Below are 15,727 nucleotides of genomic sequence, written 5' to 3' on the forward strand. Positions count from 1 at the left end.
AACAGAGGCTGGAAGTAACAGTCTGAATTGTATTTTTGTTATGTTTTTATTAGCTCTTTGAACTCTCATTCTGACGGCACCCATTCAATGCAGAGGATCCATTGGTTAACAAGGGATGTCATGTTAAATTTCTTCAAATCTGTTCCAGTGAAGAAACATATTCGTCTAGGATGGCCTGAGGGAGAGTACATTTTCCACAAATTTTCATTTTTTGGGTGAATTATTTCTTTAATACTCAGCTTAACAGGTTTTTAAAACAGAGTGCATGCTGGGAATACTCCTTATGATCCATCCATGCACACCATTACAAGGGAGTACTGAATATTTTGATACAGTGATTATACTGTGATACAAATATGCACATGCATTTTAAATATACTCATGTGGCTGGAAGTGGAAATATGCTACACTTGCAAAACTGCCAGTTTCCACATTCGTTCATAGTGGTTCCCAATTCCCCATACAACCTGAAGGCTGCTAAAACCAACCAACTTAGATCCCTAATTAGGTGTCATAGACAGAAACAAAACACAAACCCTGACAGGCTGCTCTACCCACTGGGATTTCTTCAGTTGGTAATGCTACGGAACATGAGGCATGAGACAGTGAGAATGTGCATGACCCAGTACATGAGCTCTCTTGGTACAACGTGTCCAGTTGAAGAGTTAATTGAAAATGTAGCACTTTGAATCAGTGCATGATTAAAAGAAATACTATTTCTAATATTCTGGTGCTGTTTGTAAATATTGGTTCCATCATGTATCTATGTCTTATCTCAGATATTAATACAATATAAAAGGTACACAAGAAACATTCTGGCGTAGACCCGGCGCTTTGTTCTCCAGCACACTGGAGAAGTGCTTACAGTATGAACAGAGATATCAGTGAGAGGAATATTAGGCGTTCATGAAAGGATCAACTTTCACATTAAAGACTTTGCAGAGTTGCTGTGAGGTGCAGACTCACTGGTACAGAATCTAAAATGAGGCTTAATATTTCATGACATTTTTGATGAAGTTCAAAACATCTTAACCTAGCTTAATGATGTTCCACAAAATAATTTTTTTTTTTTTTAAAACATCAGCAGGCTGGATTGGAGAACTTCAAACTAGTGATACCGGTGTTGTTTTTGCTTGATATATACATACAGTATGTATGTATGTACGTATCAATATATGTATATTAATGTTCACTGTTACTTTTGATCAACTGGATATTATATATATATGACCTTAACACACTATAGTCAGTATTAATACTAGGGCTGTGAATGCTTGGGTAAACAGCGAATCAATTCGATTCACGATTCATAGGGTTTCAATTCGATTCAAGAATGGTTTTTGCAAATTCAGAACGATTCAATCCGATTTGATTCACAATTCAATTTGATGCGATTTGATTAACGATTCGATTCTGCATTCTTTAAGTGCATTCACAGGATTATTTAAATGCTCCCCCTAAATTCTTTATATGTTTAGTCAGGGGGCAAATTACACGGCAGCCTTTATAGAGTCAGAGATAATGTTATAATGTTATGATCGAGGCTCTGGACTCTGAGCATAAATTGTTTTTCTATAACAAACTATAAAATATTTTTTATAAAAATACGTTAATGCCCTGGCAGTAGCAAATAGCTGTGGTTTTATATTTAATTTGATTACATTAATGTTATAAGTTGAGATTTACAAGAAATATTTTAACTGCTACTAGGCTATGTAAAAGGAATACTGCTGTAAAAAAAAGCACCTTATTTGTTTCAAGTGTTTGCAAACCAAATGTTATTGCACTTTTGTTCATATAGCAGTACTTTTAAATGAAAAGCGCACAATACACTACTTTTGAATGCATTATTGAATTTTGTGCATACCAATGCGATTCATCGCGATCAATCGCAGACAATCATGTGATTAATCGTGATTAAAAAATAAAATAAAAAATTAATCGTTGCCCAGCACTAATATATATATATATATATGTGTGTGTGTGTGTGTGTGTAAAGAAAATAATGTTTAACATAACTAAATTATGAAAGAAGGAAAACAGTACAGAAGTAGATCAGAAAAATATAATAAAAAATCGAATAAAAAAGTAGCCAAATTAACAACAATTCCAAATAAAAATCTTCATTCTAACAATTATTTCAGCATAATAAAGCCTGGTTGATGTCAAGGAGAGGTGATTTCCTGTGAATAACGACTTAAAATTTCAGTGTGTCCATTAAAAAAGCTACTATGTGACTTCAAAAGAATGGGAAGTTCAATGTTAAAGAAGCCCTTGAAATGTAGAGCTATCGCTCTCTCTATATACCATGATAATCGATGTTTCATAATTGAACTTCTTCCACAGAAGTCATTGACTTCAAAAGCAGTGCCACAACAGAAATAATAATTGAATTCATCTTTTTTTGTTCCGTTTCATTGTTGCCGCAATACTGGAACGTACGCAGTTCCAAGCAGTCTTATTTCTTTGGTTCATCTTCCACAATAAACAAAATGGTGGTTGCTGATGACAAACAGGCCATCACTCCTAATATTTAGCTAAGTTAGATATATAGGCCTATGTGCAGAATAGCAATACATTTGATCTGTCGTTCACTAACTGAGCACATCTATAAAAGAATAATGTGGTGGTCTCAAACTGCTCTATTTAATGGTGACTCACTGTGGACTATGATAAATGGTACTGTCTGGTAAACAAGGCTAAGATTTAAGTGGTGTAGAAGATTGGTGATTATTCTCCGAAAAATGTGTGTGGGCTATCCTCATTCGATCCCTACAAAACAAACAAGCACACTCATTCTCTGGTGATGCCCAGTATTGACCCGTCGACTAGAAAGAATGACCTAGCAAAACTGTTTCGTCCTCACAAATGTGCAGGATACATCAAGTACAGTCTGTTCAAATTTCACAAAGGACAAATAAGACGTTTTAATCGTATTACATACGATTTGGCGCTCCAGGATTTGTGCCACTGTAAGTTTTTCTATAACAAACTATAAAATATTTTTTATAAAAATACGTTAATGCCCTGGCAGTAGCAAATAGCTGTGGTTTTATATTTAATTTGATTACATTAATGTTATAAGTTGAGATTTACAAGAAATATTTTAACTGCTACTAGGCTATGTAAAAGGAATACTGCTGTAAAAAAAAGCACCTTATTTGTTTCAAGTGTTTGCAAACCAAATGTTATTGCACTTTTGTTCATATAGCAGTACTTTTAAATGAAAAGCGCACAATACACTACTTTTGAATGCATTATTGAATTTTGTGCATACCAATGCGATTCATCGCGATCAATCGCAGACAATCATGTGATTAATCGTGATTAAAAAATAAAATAAAAAATTAATCGTTGCCCAGCACTAATATATATATATATATATGTGTGTGTGTGTGTGTGTGTAAAGAAAATAATGTTTAACATAACTAAATTATGAAAGAAGGAAAACAGTACAGAAGTAGATCAGAAAAATATAATAAAAAATCGAATAAAAAAGTAGCCAAATTAACAACAATTCCAAATAAAAATCTTCATTCTAACAATTATTTCAGCATAATAAAGCCTGGTTGATGTCAAGGAGAGGTGATTTCCTGTGAATAACGACTTAAAATTTCAGTGTGTCCATTAAAAAAGCTACTATGTGACTTCAAAAGAATGGGAAGTTCAATGTTAAAGAAGCCCTTGAAATGTAGAGCTATCGCTCTCTCTATATACCATGATAATCGATGTTTCATAATTGAACTTCTTCCACAGAAGTCATTGACTTCAAAAGCAGTGCCACAACAGAAATAATAATTGAATTCATCTTTTTTTGTTCCGTTTCATTGTTGCCGCAATACTGGAACGTACGCAGTTCCAAGCAGTCTTATTTCTTTGGTTCATCTTCCACAATAAACAAAATGGTGGTTGCTGATGACAAACAGGCCATCACTCCTAATATTTAGCTAAGTTAGATATATAGGCCTATGTGCAGAATAGCAATACATTTGATCTGTCGTTCACTAACTGAGCACATCTATAAAAGAATAATGTGGTGGTCTCAAACTGCTCTATTTAATGGTGACTCACTGTGGACTATGATAAATGGTACTGTCTGGTAAACAAGGCTAAGATTTAAGTGGTGTAGAAGATTGGTGATTATTCTCCGAAAAATGTGTGTGGGCTATCCTCATTCGATCCCTACAAAACAAACAAGCACACTCATTCTCTGGTGATGCCCAGTATTGACCCGTCGACTAGAAAGAATGACCTAGCAAAACTGTTTCGTCCTCACAAATGTGCAGGATACATCAAGTACAGTCTGTTCAAATTTCACAAAGGACAAATAAGACGTTTTAATCGTATTACATACGATTTGGCGCTCCAGGATTTGTGCCACTGTAAGAGTCAATCTAGCAATTTCATTTTTGATACAATCCTGCAGAAGATTAAGTTTACCACTCACCGATTCCTATTACAAGACTGCTGTTCATCATGTGTTTCCTGTCACTTTTGTTCTCTCTCTTTAGTTGTTGTCATTACCCCAACAGTGCGTGTATATTTTCTTACCAGTGCTTATTAATTATCCCAGATCATGTAGAGATACATTCAAGTAATGGATTCTATTAAGGACAAAAGATCCATCATGATCATGAAACAGCCTTCGGCTAAGAGAGTGAAAAAGGAGGACATTCATTTTGTTGATTATAATTACATAGAAGAGACTCAGCGACGGGCTACAGGTTACGGCCTCTAAAACTACACATCTTCAGATATGATTGGCCTGTATTAGTTTGCTTTATCTCAAGGAGGGTTAGGGAGCTCGCAGTGATCTTTCTCTAGTTAATTACAGGCAGTGGATTTATGCGGACAAAAAAATAGCAAATTTGCCAGTGCTGAGAGTCAGCACCTCCTACTGAGGTGTCAACCGTATACACCAACCTGTCAAAGAAACACACAATACAAGCCTATCATTGAAATATCTTGTAATGACTAGGATGTGAGAGATGAAGCCAGCGATCAAACAAATATCTACATAACAGCAATGAAATATTCATTAAAATCATCAGTTTTATGTATGTGTTGCAGCAAACACATATTGTGCCTAAATATGAATTTCTCTATAAAACTAAAATTGCAACCAATTTAAATGAGCTAATAATTTTAAAAGAGTTGGAACAGATAGTAAAGGAAAAGCAGCCAACAAGGGAACCGGGATACATGGGAACTCCTTCAATATAATTGAAAAAGCATCCCAGGTGGCAACTCATGAAACTGCTTGAGAGAATGCCCAGATTGTGCAGAGCTATTATCAAGGTAATAGGTGGCTAAATTGAAAAAGCTAGTAAAATAGATATGAAGTAATAAAAAATTCAATACATAATTAGTAATAGGTAAAAGTATATTCCATATGTATATATACACTGTAATATATAAAATGCATAAAAGTACATTCTGTTATCTGTGAAAAAAACAAACAAAAAAAAAAAAAAAATATATATATCCATGCCACGCCGAATTGAGGCAGTAATTAAAGCAAAAGGAGACCCTACCAAGTATTGAGTACAAGTACAGTAAATGAACATACTTTCCAGAAGGCCAACAATTCACAAAAAAAAATTTTTTATTGGTCTTATGAAGTATTCTAATTTGTTGAGATAGAGAATTGGTGGGTTTTTGTTAAATGTGAGCCAAAGTCATCACAATTAAAATAACCAAAGACTTAAACTACTTCAGTCTGTGTGCATTGAATTTATTTAATACACAAGTTTCACAATTTGAGTTGAATTACTGAAATAAATTAACTTTTCCATGACATTCTAATTTATTGAGATGCACCTGTATATGAGAACACATACATACAAATTTATTTTCCTAGCTAAATTGCAGAACTCCAACTAGTTTTTATTTGAAAAAAAAAAAAACTTCTCTCCAGAAAAACAAGACACACAAATAACATACCTGACCTCTGCTGTCATTAATTTTAATTGCCTGTTTATAGCGAAAGCTGATTATTTTCTTCATACATACACATAAAGCTTATGTACACAAGTTCTGAGAACAGACCTCACGGTTATGCTTATTCACTGAGAAGAGGGGATTATCAGGTAGACATGTAAAGCTTTATGTCAATATTTGTAGGTGGCAATTGGAGGTATGTTCAAAGAACAACACTTATGGAATTCTTCTCTAAATAACCATTCAGTTAGGGAGTTAAAGTTATTGATTAGAATAGACGGCCAATGATAATATGCAAAGCTAACAGTAGAATTAATGTTTTCCTCACAAACAAAAAAAATAATATACCATATTAATCGATGCCCATTTAACACAATAAAAAATGAGGCTTGCAGAGTGGTCATTTGCACGCACAACTATGATGTAAAATGTTATTCCACATGGACATTATCAGTAATTATGCTGCTGAGCAGGATGGAAAAAAATTTAATTTTTTACTCCATAAATTTAGACCACAAATGGAGTCACTCCTCTGAAGACACTCCAATTTTTGCAGTTTACAGTTATTTTGACTTATTTGCCCACCGTGAAGAAAATACATCAATACATATGAAAGTAACAATTAAACTCCATAAAAATTTATATTTAGATCCACTTAAACGTGGCTGTATTTAAAGGGGTCATATGATGTTGCTAAAAAGAACATTATTTTGTGTATTTGGTGTAATGAAATGTGTTTATGCGGTTTAAGGTTAAAAAAACACATTATTTTCCACATACTGTACATTATTGTTTCTCCTCTATGCGCCGTCGATTTTTACAAAGCTCATCGTTCTGAAAAGCAAGGTGTGCTCTGATTGGCCAGCTATCCAGTGCGTTGTGATTGGCCGAATACCTCAAGCGTGTGACGGAAATGTTACTCCCCTTACCATACTGTGATGCCGTGTGCTGGAGTGACAAGACAAAACCTATAAAACCCATTACAAACGAGGCATTTGTTGCATCAAATGGGGACATAATTACGGATTATAATGACTTATACTGTCTTTTTATGCGTTGCATCGCGCCACGTAAACATAAAACCATGTCTGCATTTGTGAATGGAGAAATGACAAACAATAAGCGCTACTCTACACATTTGAGTTCTACTGCTCAAAACTCACATTTGAATCATCAGTGGCAAATTCTTTAAATATGAAAACTTACTTACAGGCTGTGAGTCAGAACAGACAGCATTGTAGGCTACTCTTCCAGGTTCAGGAAACAGTCCTCCATAAAATGTGCTGCACACATCTGAATATTTGGGTTGATCTGTTCTGGAACAGTGTTGTAAATACAACTTAACCACTGATTTCTAGTTGTGTCCTCTTTTGGAAGGCCAAACAAAGTATTTTCGCTTTCGCAACGAAACACACAGCGTCTTCACAACATGGCGGCGGAGGTGGCAGCAACAATAAAGTTCCTCCTTTCTTTCTTTGCATGAACATTTGGGCGGCGTTATGCAAATCTTCCCACATCGTGACGTAGACATGTGGGGGCGTGTTTAAACGAGCCGTTTTATGAGGGCGTGGACTAGTCTTAACTTTTATAAAGAATATCTCGCTGGGTTTGAGACTTTAGTCTTTGCAACTTTAGGGATCTTATCTATTCACGAACAGCTTGTAACACTCCAAAGAGAAAGGAAAACTTGAAATCGCATCATATGATCCCTTTAATCTCACACTCGATCCTGCACTCCAACTGCTATCTATAGCCTATAGGCTAATTCACAGAATGTACTCTAATTCCTTAAAAGGGACACACACATGTAGAGCTAGAATCTCTATTTACATAATGAAACATTAAAAAGGTTTTTACTAACGTTTGATGATTTCATAGTCATTAGTAACACATTCAATTCATATTTTCAGTATGACTGCAAACATATACTGTACATGTATGAAAAAGTGATCTAAGCTTTAAGCAATAGCGTAAAATTGCATGCAGTGGCCTAGAGATTCAAAACATTTCTGACATTTTGACAGAGTGGTTGAGCCTTCTGAAGTCAAAATATAGTGTCACGAATATGGATGTAAACACAAATTCATATCATCAGTATTAATACACATTATCAGTAAAGAGGACAAATGCAATACTTCAGAGCTTCAAGTCCCTCCTCAAAACTAAAAACCAAACTAGGTACAAATATAATGATAATTAGTTTATTATCAATGAAAAACATTGCAAATCATGATGAAATAAGCAGTTGTTGATAAAACACTCACCTTTTACAATTAACTGAATGAGTTTTGGGCGTAGATTACGTTCACTTTGTATCGAGCAGGTGTACAAGCCCTCGTCCGTTACATCCACTTTCTGTATCTGTAAGCTGTATTCATGTTTATCCCCCACATTTGATACGATGGACACGCGAGGATCCCCTGACCACTTGTCATTCCCTGCGTAAATGATACTGGAACGATTCAACCATGCTCCTTTTGAGATCCCATCCAACAGGTAGCATCTGAAACCAGAAAGAAAGCAGATAATTAAAGACCCCTGTGGTGAAAATCAAGCTTTTAACATTGTGTACATGTCTATCTGCTGTTTTTAAAATGCTTCGAGACAAACCATGACCAAATGCATCGGTCAACATCATTGCTGAGCATTTTTTCACTAAAACTCCAGTGTACCAAAGACAGTCTCAAAAATGTGGTTTGAATCATACCATCATAAACATGCAACCAATCCTGTCAATTTGCAGGGTGGGGCTTTTCATATCATTAGCTGTTTGAGATGGTTTTTGTACCATTAGCAACACATTATTAGCTGACATTGTAGAGAGCAATACATAAAATACATTTCCATTCTGATACATCGACTTGCAGATGACACTGTATAACTTGCACTTCCTCATTTTCAGAATCAGTTTCAGCGGAGAGTCATTTGCATATTCATGATTCCACGTATACTAAATGAGGTGAGGATGTAGAGTTATATTCAAGCCATTTTGAGGCATGAAAAAATGATTTTCATGGGTAAAATGATTAAATATGTCATTTTGATTATCAAAGATGAGTTAAAGAGATAAAACTTGTGACTGTGGGGGGACTGAGGACAAGGACAACGGATGTTATTATGCATGTAATTTCAGATATACACAGATCAAGTACATATATACCAAAAATGTGATTTACAGTTTGCAAAAAATAGTTAAGAAACAACCCGTTTTTCCACGTATAACACTCCATACTGATTAGTGGAAGCAAATAGAAACAAACAAACAAACCAAAAATGGTTCAGATCTACTTTTTATGTTAGATATTGAGGAAAGTTAAACTAAAATGTTTAATAAACACCACTTGCAAACCATACAAACTACATCAGCCCCTGGTGTGCACAAAAGATACCATCAAAAAGCAACAACAACAAAATAACTATTTAATATTTAAAGCAGTGGTTCCCAGCTGGTGGGTCGTGACCCAAAAATGGGCCGTAGGTCTGTTCTAAAACAGCACAGAAAAAAAACTATGTTAAATGCAAATAATAAAAAGCAGCTAACTGTATAATCATGCATTCAGGACAGCAAATTAAACAGGCCTATCAACATTTCAAGAAAACGCTTAAGGAGAAAGGAGAAAATGCTTTCCATATCTTTTGTTGTTGACGTCAAAAGCTATGCGGCCCAATTAAACTCCACATCACTTTGCAGAAGCCAAATTATGCTGATGCCATCATGGACAGCTTGCATGAAAAGGCCTCTTCCTTAAAAACCATGTTTTTGATTTTGTTTCAAGGTCATTTCATTTTGTTTTTCATTTTTGGATTCCTGTCTTCTGTATTCATTTAAACATGACGTGTTCAAATTAACAGTTCTGACCTCTAAACAAAAGACTTCAAAACAGCAAACAAACAAAAAAACGATGGCTTAGAACTTCAATCTGATACCACATCTAACATCTAGGCTATTTGTTGTTTGTCAGCAGCGGTGTGAGTGTCTATGCTGTGAGTTATTTACACCGGATACTCTTGAGGTTAAAGGTGAAATGGGAGTCAACATATCCGTCAGTACATTGCAGGTCTCAACTCACTGTCTCAAAGTTGACTGGATCTTTTGGAAATATGCTGGATATGTTCTCATGCCACACACACACACACACACACACACACAAAAAAAGCTGATTCTATGAAACAGGATTTAACACTGTTTCACTAGGGCTTGTTAAAAAGTATACACAGAATGATGAGACAAGATTTGAAACGATACAGTTCAGTTATGATTATAAAGAGAAAAGCCCACTTGAGAATGTGATTTAGGGCGGATCTTATTAAAAATGTATTGATGCTTCTAGAATACAACCTCTTAAATTAAAAACATTTCATAATGTCAAATTGCATGTTGTGTACAACGTTGTAAATCCAATAAAAGCAACTATTAAAAAATTCATTATTGTGATTATTAGTATACCATTTGTATCATCTTCAATCTGAAATGCATGACATCTGAAATATTAGTGATATGTCATAATTTGTCTATTTTATGCATGCCACATCCCTGAATTTTAATGACAGATAATAGGTACGTAGACCTACATTCATACGCATATCTAATTAACGGCAATAGAGATGATATATTCTTCACATTAACATTAATGGCACAAGAGATATGAGACGGTGCAACAGTTACACTTAAATAAATAATTATCTAAATAAATAAATACTTGTGCTAAATAAGCACACATACTGTATATAACCATGACTTCAGATTAAGTGTTCAACCAAACATGCACAACTACAACTGCAGAACGTGGAAGCACATTCTAAGGATAAATGTTAATGCTCAACTCTGTCTTACAAAACCCAAAGTTATTCTTTTGAAATGTTTAATGCTTATAAACATCTCATGTAGTTTCCATATTCCTTGGGCAAAATAGGAGTTGAGGCAAAAGTTGTAGTTTGGTTTGGTCCCCAAACTAATGTGTGACCCTTTTTTCTATGGAACATAAAAGAAGACATTTGGAGATTTTTTTTTTTGTGTGCAAGCAATGGAAGTCAATGGTAACCAAAACTGTTTGACATATGTTTGAAATGACAGTAAATGATGACAATTTTCCTTTTTGAACGGACAATCTCTTTAAGAGCGTGATTTGCAATGTTATCACAAAGTCAACACAATATTTACAATCTAATTAATGTAATAAAAAAATCAGACATTTGTGCAAAGAAATGGTTGATTATAAATAGAACAAATATTTTACAAATGGCTACTAGCACTACACAGTTAAATTATATTACCATTTATAAAATCAAAAACGCAACAGACCACTAATAAATGATGTGATACAAACTGATCAATTCTAAATTATGTGCTACAAGCTAAACTCTTTTGATTTTCCTGTAAAAGCTCCTCAGGCAGACTGCTCTACATCACTGACAATGAGGTTTCATCACCATTTCTAACCCTGAAACAGCAGGATGACTGGTGTCAAAGCACCACAGAGATCTACTCGGACATACCTCACAATAACTGCCCACAAAGGCATTATAAGTGCTTCCTACTGAGGTGTAGGCTACTGTGTAAGAAAGAGTATGGACCTCCATGTGTGCTATATTTCCTTTGTACCACCTGGAAGGAACAGGTGGAAAGGTTCAAAGCTGATTTTATGAGCCTACTAGCTAGTCTTTGAACCCTTGGACTGTAGGACTTAAAATGTCTCCACGATCTGCTTTTGAAGAAATATCGTAGTATCGTGCTACAGCGCATATTCTATCAGTTGCAGTTCTGGCACCGCAGTATCAATATACTGTACAATGCCACATACATTCACATCAGTGTTAACTCAGCGGTAGAGTTACACTCACAGAACACTGCACTTATTCGTAATCACAAAAGTACATTATTTGCTTTAAAGCCTTACTGGTTAAATATTTCATTCACGTGCTGTTCTGGCGTGCACTTCGCGTACACCTGAAACACGCGCGCTAAAGAAGCCTGTCAAACAGCGCCTGATTACTGAACTAAGTTATCTTTTGCGCTAATATTGTCAAAACACACAAGGTTTACATATAGACTCAGTTGGTTATGTCTAAAATGAGAGTAAATAGTTGAGAGAAAAACGGATGCTGCCTGTATATTAGATGCGTGCAGGTCTTAAATCGAAAGTACTAAACATGCTGCCGATTGTCATTAAAGGGATAGTTCACCCTAAAATTTAATTTCTGTCATTATTTACTCACTCAGATGTTGTGCCAAACCTGTATTAATTTCTTTCTTGTGCTGAACACAAAAGAAGATATTTTTTTTATACTGTTTTGCAACTGTTTGGTTTTTCACATTCTTCAAAATAACTTTTATGTTCAGCAGAAGAAAGAAACTCATTCAGGTTTAAAACAACTTTGGAGTGAGTAAATGATGGTATCAACAACAACAAAAAAAACACTATGACAGAATTTTTATTTTTGGGTGAACTATTCCTTTAATGTTAATAAAACAACAAAACACGAAGAGAAAAATCCCTCACTACTCTTGATGGAAAAACTTGAATACAGTTGCTTTAAGAGGAATCAATCTATATAGTGTTTTATTTTTATATTTGTTCATTCAATGTCTTGAATGCTCCTGATAAATACACCTACTGTACCTGAAAATAAAGCACTGTTAGTTTTATTTGTATATTATGCGTATTTGCAATGTGTATCTTTGTTCTAATTTTTTAATAACTAAGATAAAATAATGACTAAGTTTTTTATCTTCGCCCACTTTGGCCTAATTATACACCATTCTTGTTTATATTTTGTTACCTTGAAAGGTTTTGTCTTTATAATAGGGAAATTAGTTTGGCTGTACTGCTCAGAAAAAATTGTAAAACCAACATGACAAAGAATTGTAATAAAATTGTAAATCGTGATATGATATTTTTGCCATATCACCCACCCCTACTTCCAACCAAACAGTTGATGGTCCCTCTGACTTTTTTTTCCCATAGTATGGAAGTCAATGGGGAACATCAACTGTTCATTTACCTCAAAATATCTTCTTTTGTGTTCAGCACAAGAAAGAAACTCATGCAGGTTTAGAACAACTTGAGAGAGAGCAAACGATGACAATTTTCATTTTTGGGTGAACCATTTCTTTTACTGTTTTTTATGTATATAGCAGAGTAACTAAACCATACACTGAACCTTTCTTTAATAATTCACGGCAAATTTTTAGCCTGGTTTTACATTTGTAATATGTTTGATATATATTTTTAGACATATATTTGTATTGACATCGTACCTACCATGCAGAAAATGTGCAAAGTAGATTTTTATCATGAAAAAAAACATCACTTTTCTTAAAATATCTCTTTTATCATGAGCATCTTTCAAATCACAGGCAGCTGTATGGCAGATGTCAGTTTACTTGCTGACACATCTTACCCCGCTGTCCCCTACCCCACAAAACCACTGCAGCCCTATGTATTTTGCATCCAAATATGTATTTTCAGGCCAATGCGCATTGTTACCAATTTAAATAAGCATCTGCTCTCAAAGTCTCAAAACAGCAGAGAAGAGACCGTAATCAAGTCATATTTGTTCTTTCTCTTTCCCCGAAATTTCCCTTAATCATCTTTATTCATCCCTTCAAAGCACTGCTCTGTGAAGCTCATGAGGGCAAACCTCTTCACACTCATGGTGGGATTTTTCATCTCATCATGATCTCTTCAGAATCCATTGAGGCTTTCCATATTGTGAAACGCTGATTAGGTCTTCATCTGGTATTTTCTGATTCAAAACATGATTTCTGAAAAGCAGATTCAGGAGACCTTTGTTTTGTTTTGGCTTGAACTGCAAGTTTTTGAATTTGAGGTATCTAAAGAACCATGCCAAGGCAAGTTAAACACACTGAATCTGTACTATATCCTTAAAACAAGCTGAGCTCCACCAATTACAGTTGCTGTTCTACAGATGAACTGGGTGTTTTCTGTAATCCAAACTGGATTTTCTTTTCATTTCGGATTGACCCAGTTTTCTGATCACTCCTTCCAGCTGAACGTTTCACTAAAGGTATGTTTCCTGGCAGGGCCTTTGGGACGGATTCCACTAAATATTTAAACAATTATAGACATACAATGTGTTTATTTTTTTTCCTGTTCTTTTTCTACTGTAAAAAAAACAAAACAGAAAGTTGTTGTTGTTTTTTTGACAAAAAATAAGACTTTTATTCACCAAGCATGCATTAAATTGATCAAATTTCACAGCAAAGACATTTATAATGTTTCTATTTCAAATAAATCTTTTGAACTGTCTTTAATCAAAGAATCCTGCAAAAAACATATAACCGTTTCCACAAAAACATTGATAATAAGAAATGTTCCTTGAGGACCAAATCTGCTGTTAATTCAGCTTCTCCATCACAGGAATAAATTACATTTTAATATATTAAAATAGAAAACAGTTATTTTAAATTGTAATAATATTTCACATTATTTACATAAATGCTTAAAACTGAAAAAAAAAATATTAACATCTTACCGACCAAAACTTTTGAATGATAGCATACAGTATTTACAACACACAATACACAGTAACAGCAATATTTATCTATATATATTTTTTTTAACTAAAACCTTTTAATACTTGAAAAAAAATGCCTGCAAACCCCATTTTATGATCAAATTGTGGAAGCATTCAGGGGTGAAATGCCTCAAACTGAACCGCAACCTCACTGATATTCTTCCTTCTTCAAAGCGGAACAATTCAAGCCAGCAGGCACACAACCAGGGTAGTTTGGGAATGAGAATAGGGATCAGGGTTTTGTGAAGGAAACAGCTGAAAATGCACCTTCCAGCCTTCTCTGTGTTCGCTACGCTAGTTTCATACGGTGGCTGCAGCAAGCAGCAGACAGTATTTGAAACATGTTTGGCTTTTTTCCCCCGCTGATCACGACGATGTCAGGCAAAATGAGAAGTCGTTTCAGAGATGGAGCAAGTTATTACATTTTGATTAAAGATTAGAAAGACAATAGCATGCAAAGATGAATCGCACACAATAAGAGCAGGAACAAGTAAATAGGGTCAATTCTGATTTCATGTCGACTTCAACATCAGCAAAATACCTACATACTACATGAAAATTGCATTGCTAGAGAAAATCGTATTACAAAAGACATTTAAACCGATCATCAGAGAGATCTGAGAACAGAATGTCACTGGGATTGCAGCATCCTCCTCAAACCCCAAAGGAGCATTTTTTCCCACAATTTTTTATCTCTTGTTTTTTCTTTCATAAGACATATGTGCCAGTCTGATGTTGACCCCACTGTTGATTTTATGTGTGCCAAAGAGAAGTACTCTTTTGTGAGGACCAAGGATTAAAATAAGATTAAGTCGATCCCAGCCAACAAATCTTGTCTCACAATGTGCCAAGTTCTCAACACCAGATTAAACGTCAAAGCCAAGCTATAATATTGTCTCTAATGTGTTGAAAACTAACTGGAGACATTCCCATAAGTGCCTTTAGCGATGAGAAATGATGATAATTACATCTGGACGTACGTGGACATGGAAACTATAACTATTGTCTGCCAAATGCCAAACAATGGCCAAAACTAATAAAGATGACTGAATGTGGGGAAGCTATTAAAATGCTGCCTTAGTGCACATAGGTCGTGATTTCTAAAGGACAGAGGTTTTTTTTTAACTGTTTTAATAAATGAAGCAAAATGCACATTATGTTGCAGCTAACTACCATTTACCTTTAGCTATCGCACACACATATACATACTCTCACATGCATGCACAATATTATCTCAACATCTGCTATT

The 15,727-nt window shown here is 34.8% G+C and overlaps 1 protein-coding gene across 3 annotated transcripts in view; it reads right to left on the bottom strand.

Moving 5' to 3' along the window:
• The window catches only part of LOC107585169 (neuronal growth regulator 1-like), a 129,675-nt gene that overhangs the window by 90,981 nt on the left and 22,967 nt on the right, over window positions 1–15,727 (bottom strand). For all 3 annotated transcript variants that reach the window (XM_016272071.1, XM_016272070.1, XM_016272069.1), the window contains exon 2: window positions 8,205–8,443. In XM_016272071.1, the coding sequence (XP_016127557.1) occupies window positions 8,205–8,443 (239 nt within the window). The remainder of the gene's footprint in view (window positions 1–8,204; window positions 8,444–15,727) is intronic.

Source organism: Sinocyclocheilus grahami, unplaced genomic scaffold, assembly GCF_001515645.1.
Source record: "Sinocyclocheilus grahami isolate Dianchi unplaced genomic scaffold, SAMN03320097.WGS_v1.1 scaffold67.1, whole genome shotgun sequence".
In the NCBI taxonomy this organism is placed as follows: Eukaryota; Metazoa; Chordata; class Actinopteri; order Cypriniformes; family Cyprinidae; genus Sinocyclocheilus; species Sinocyclocheilus grahami.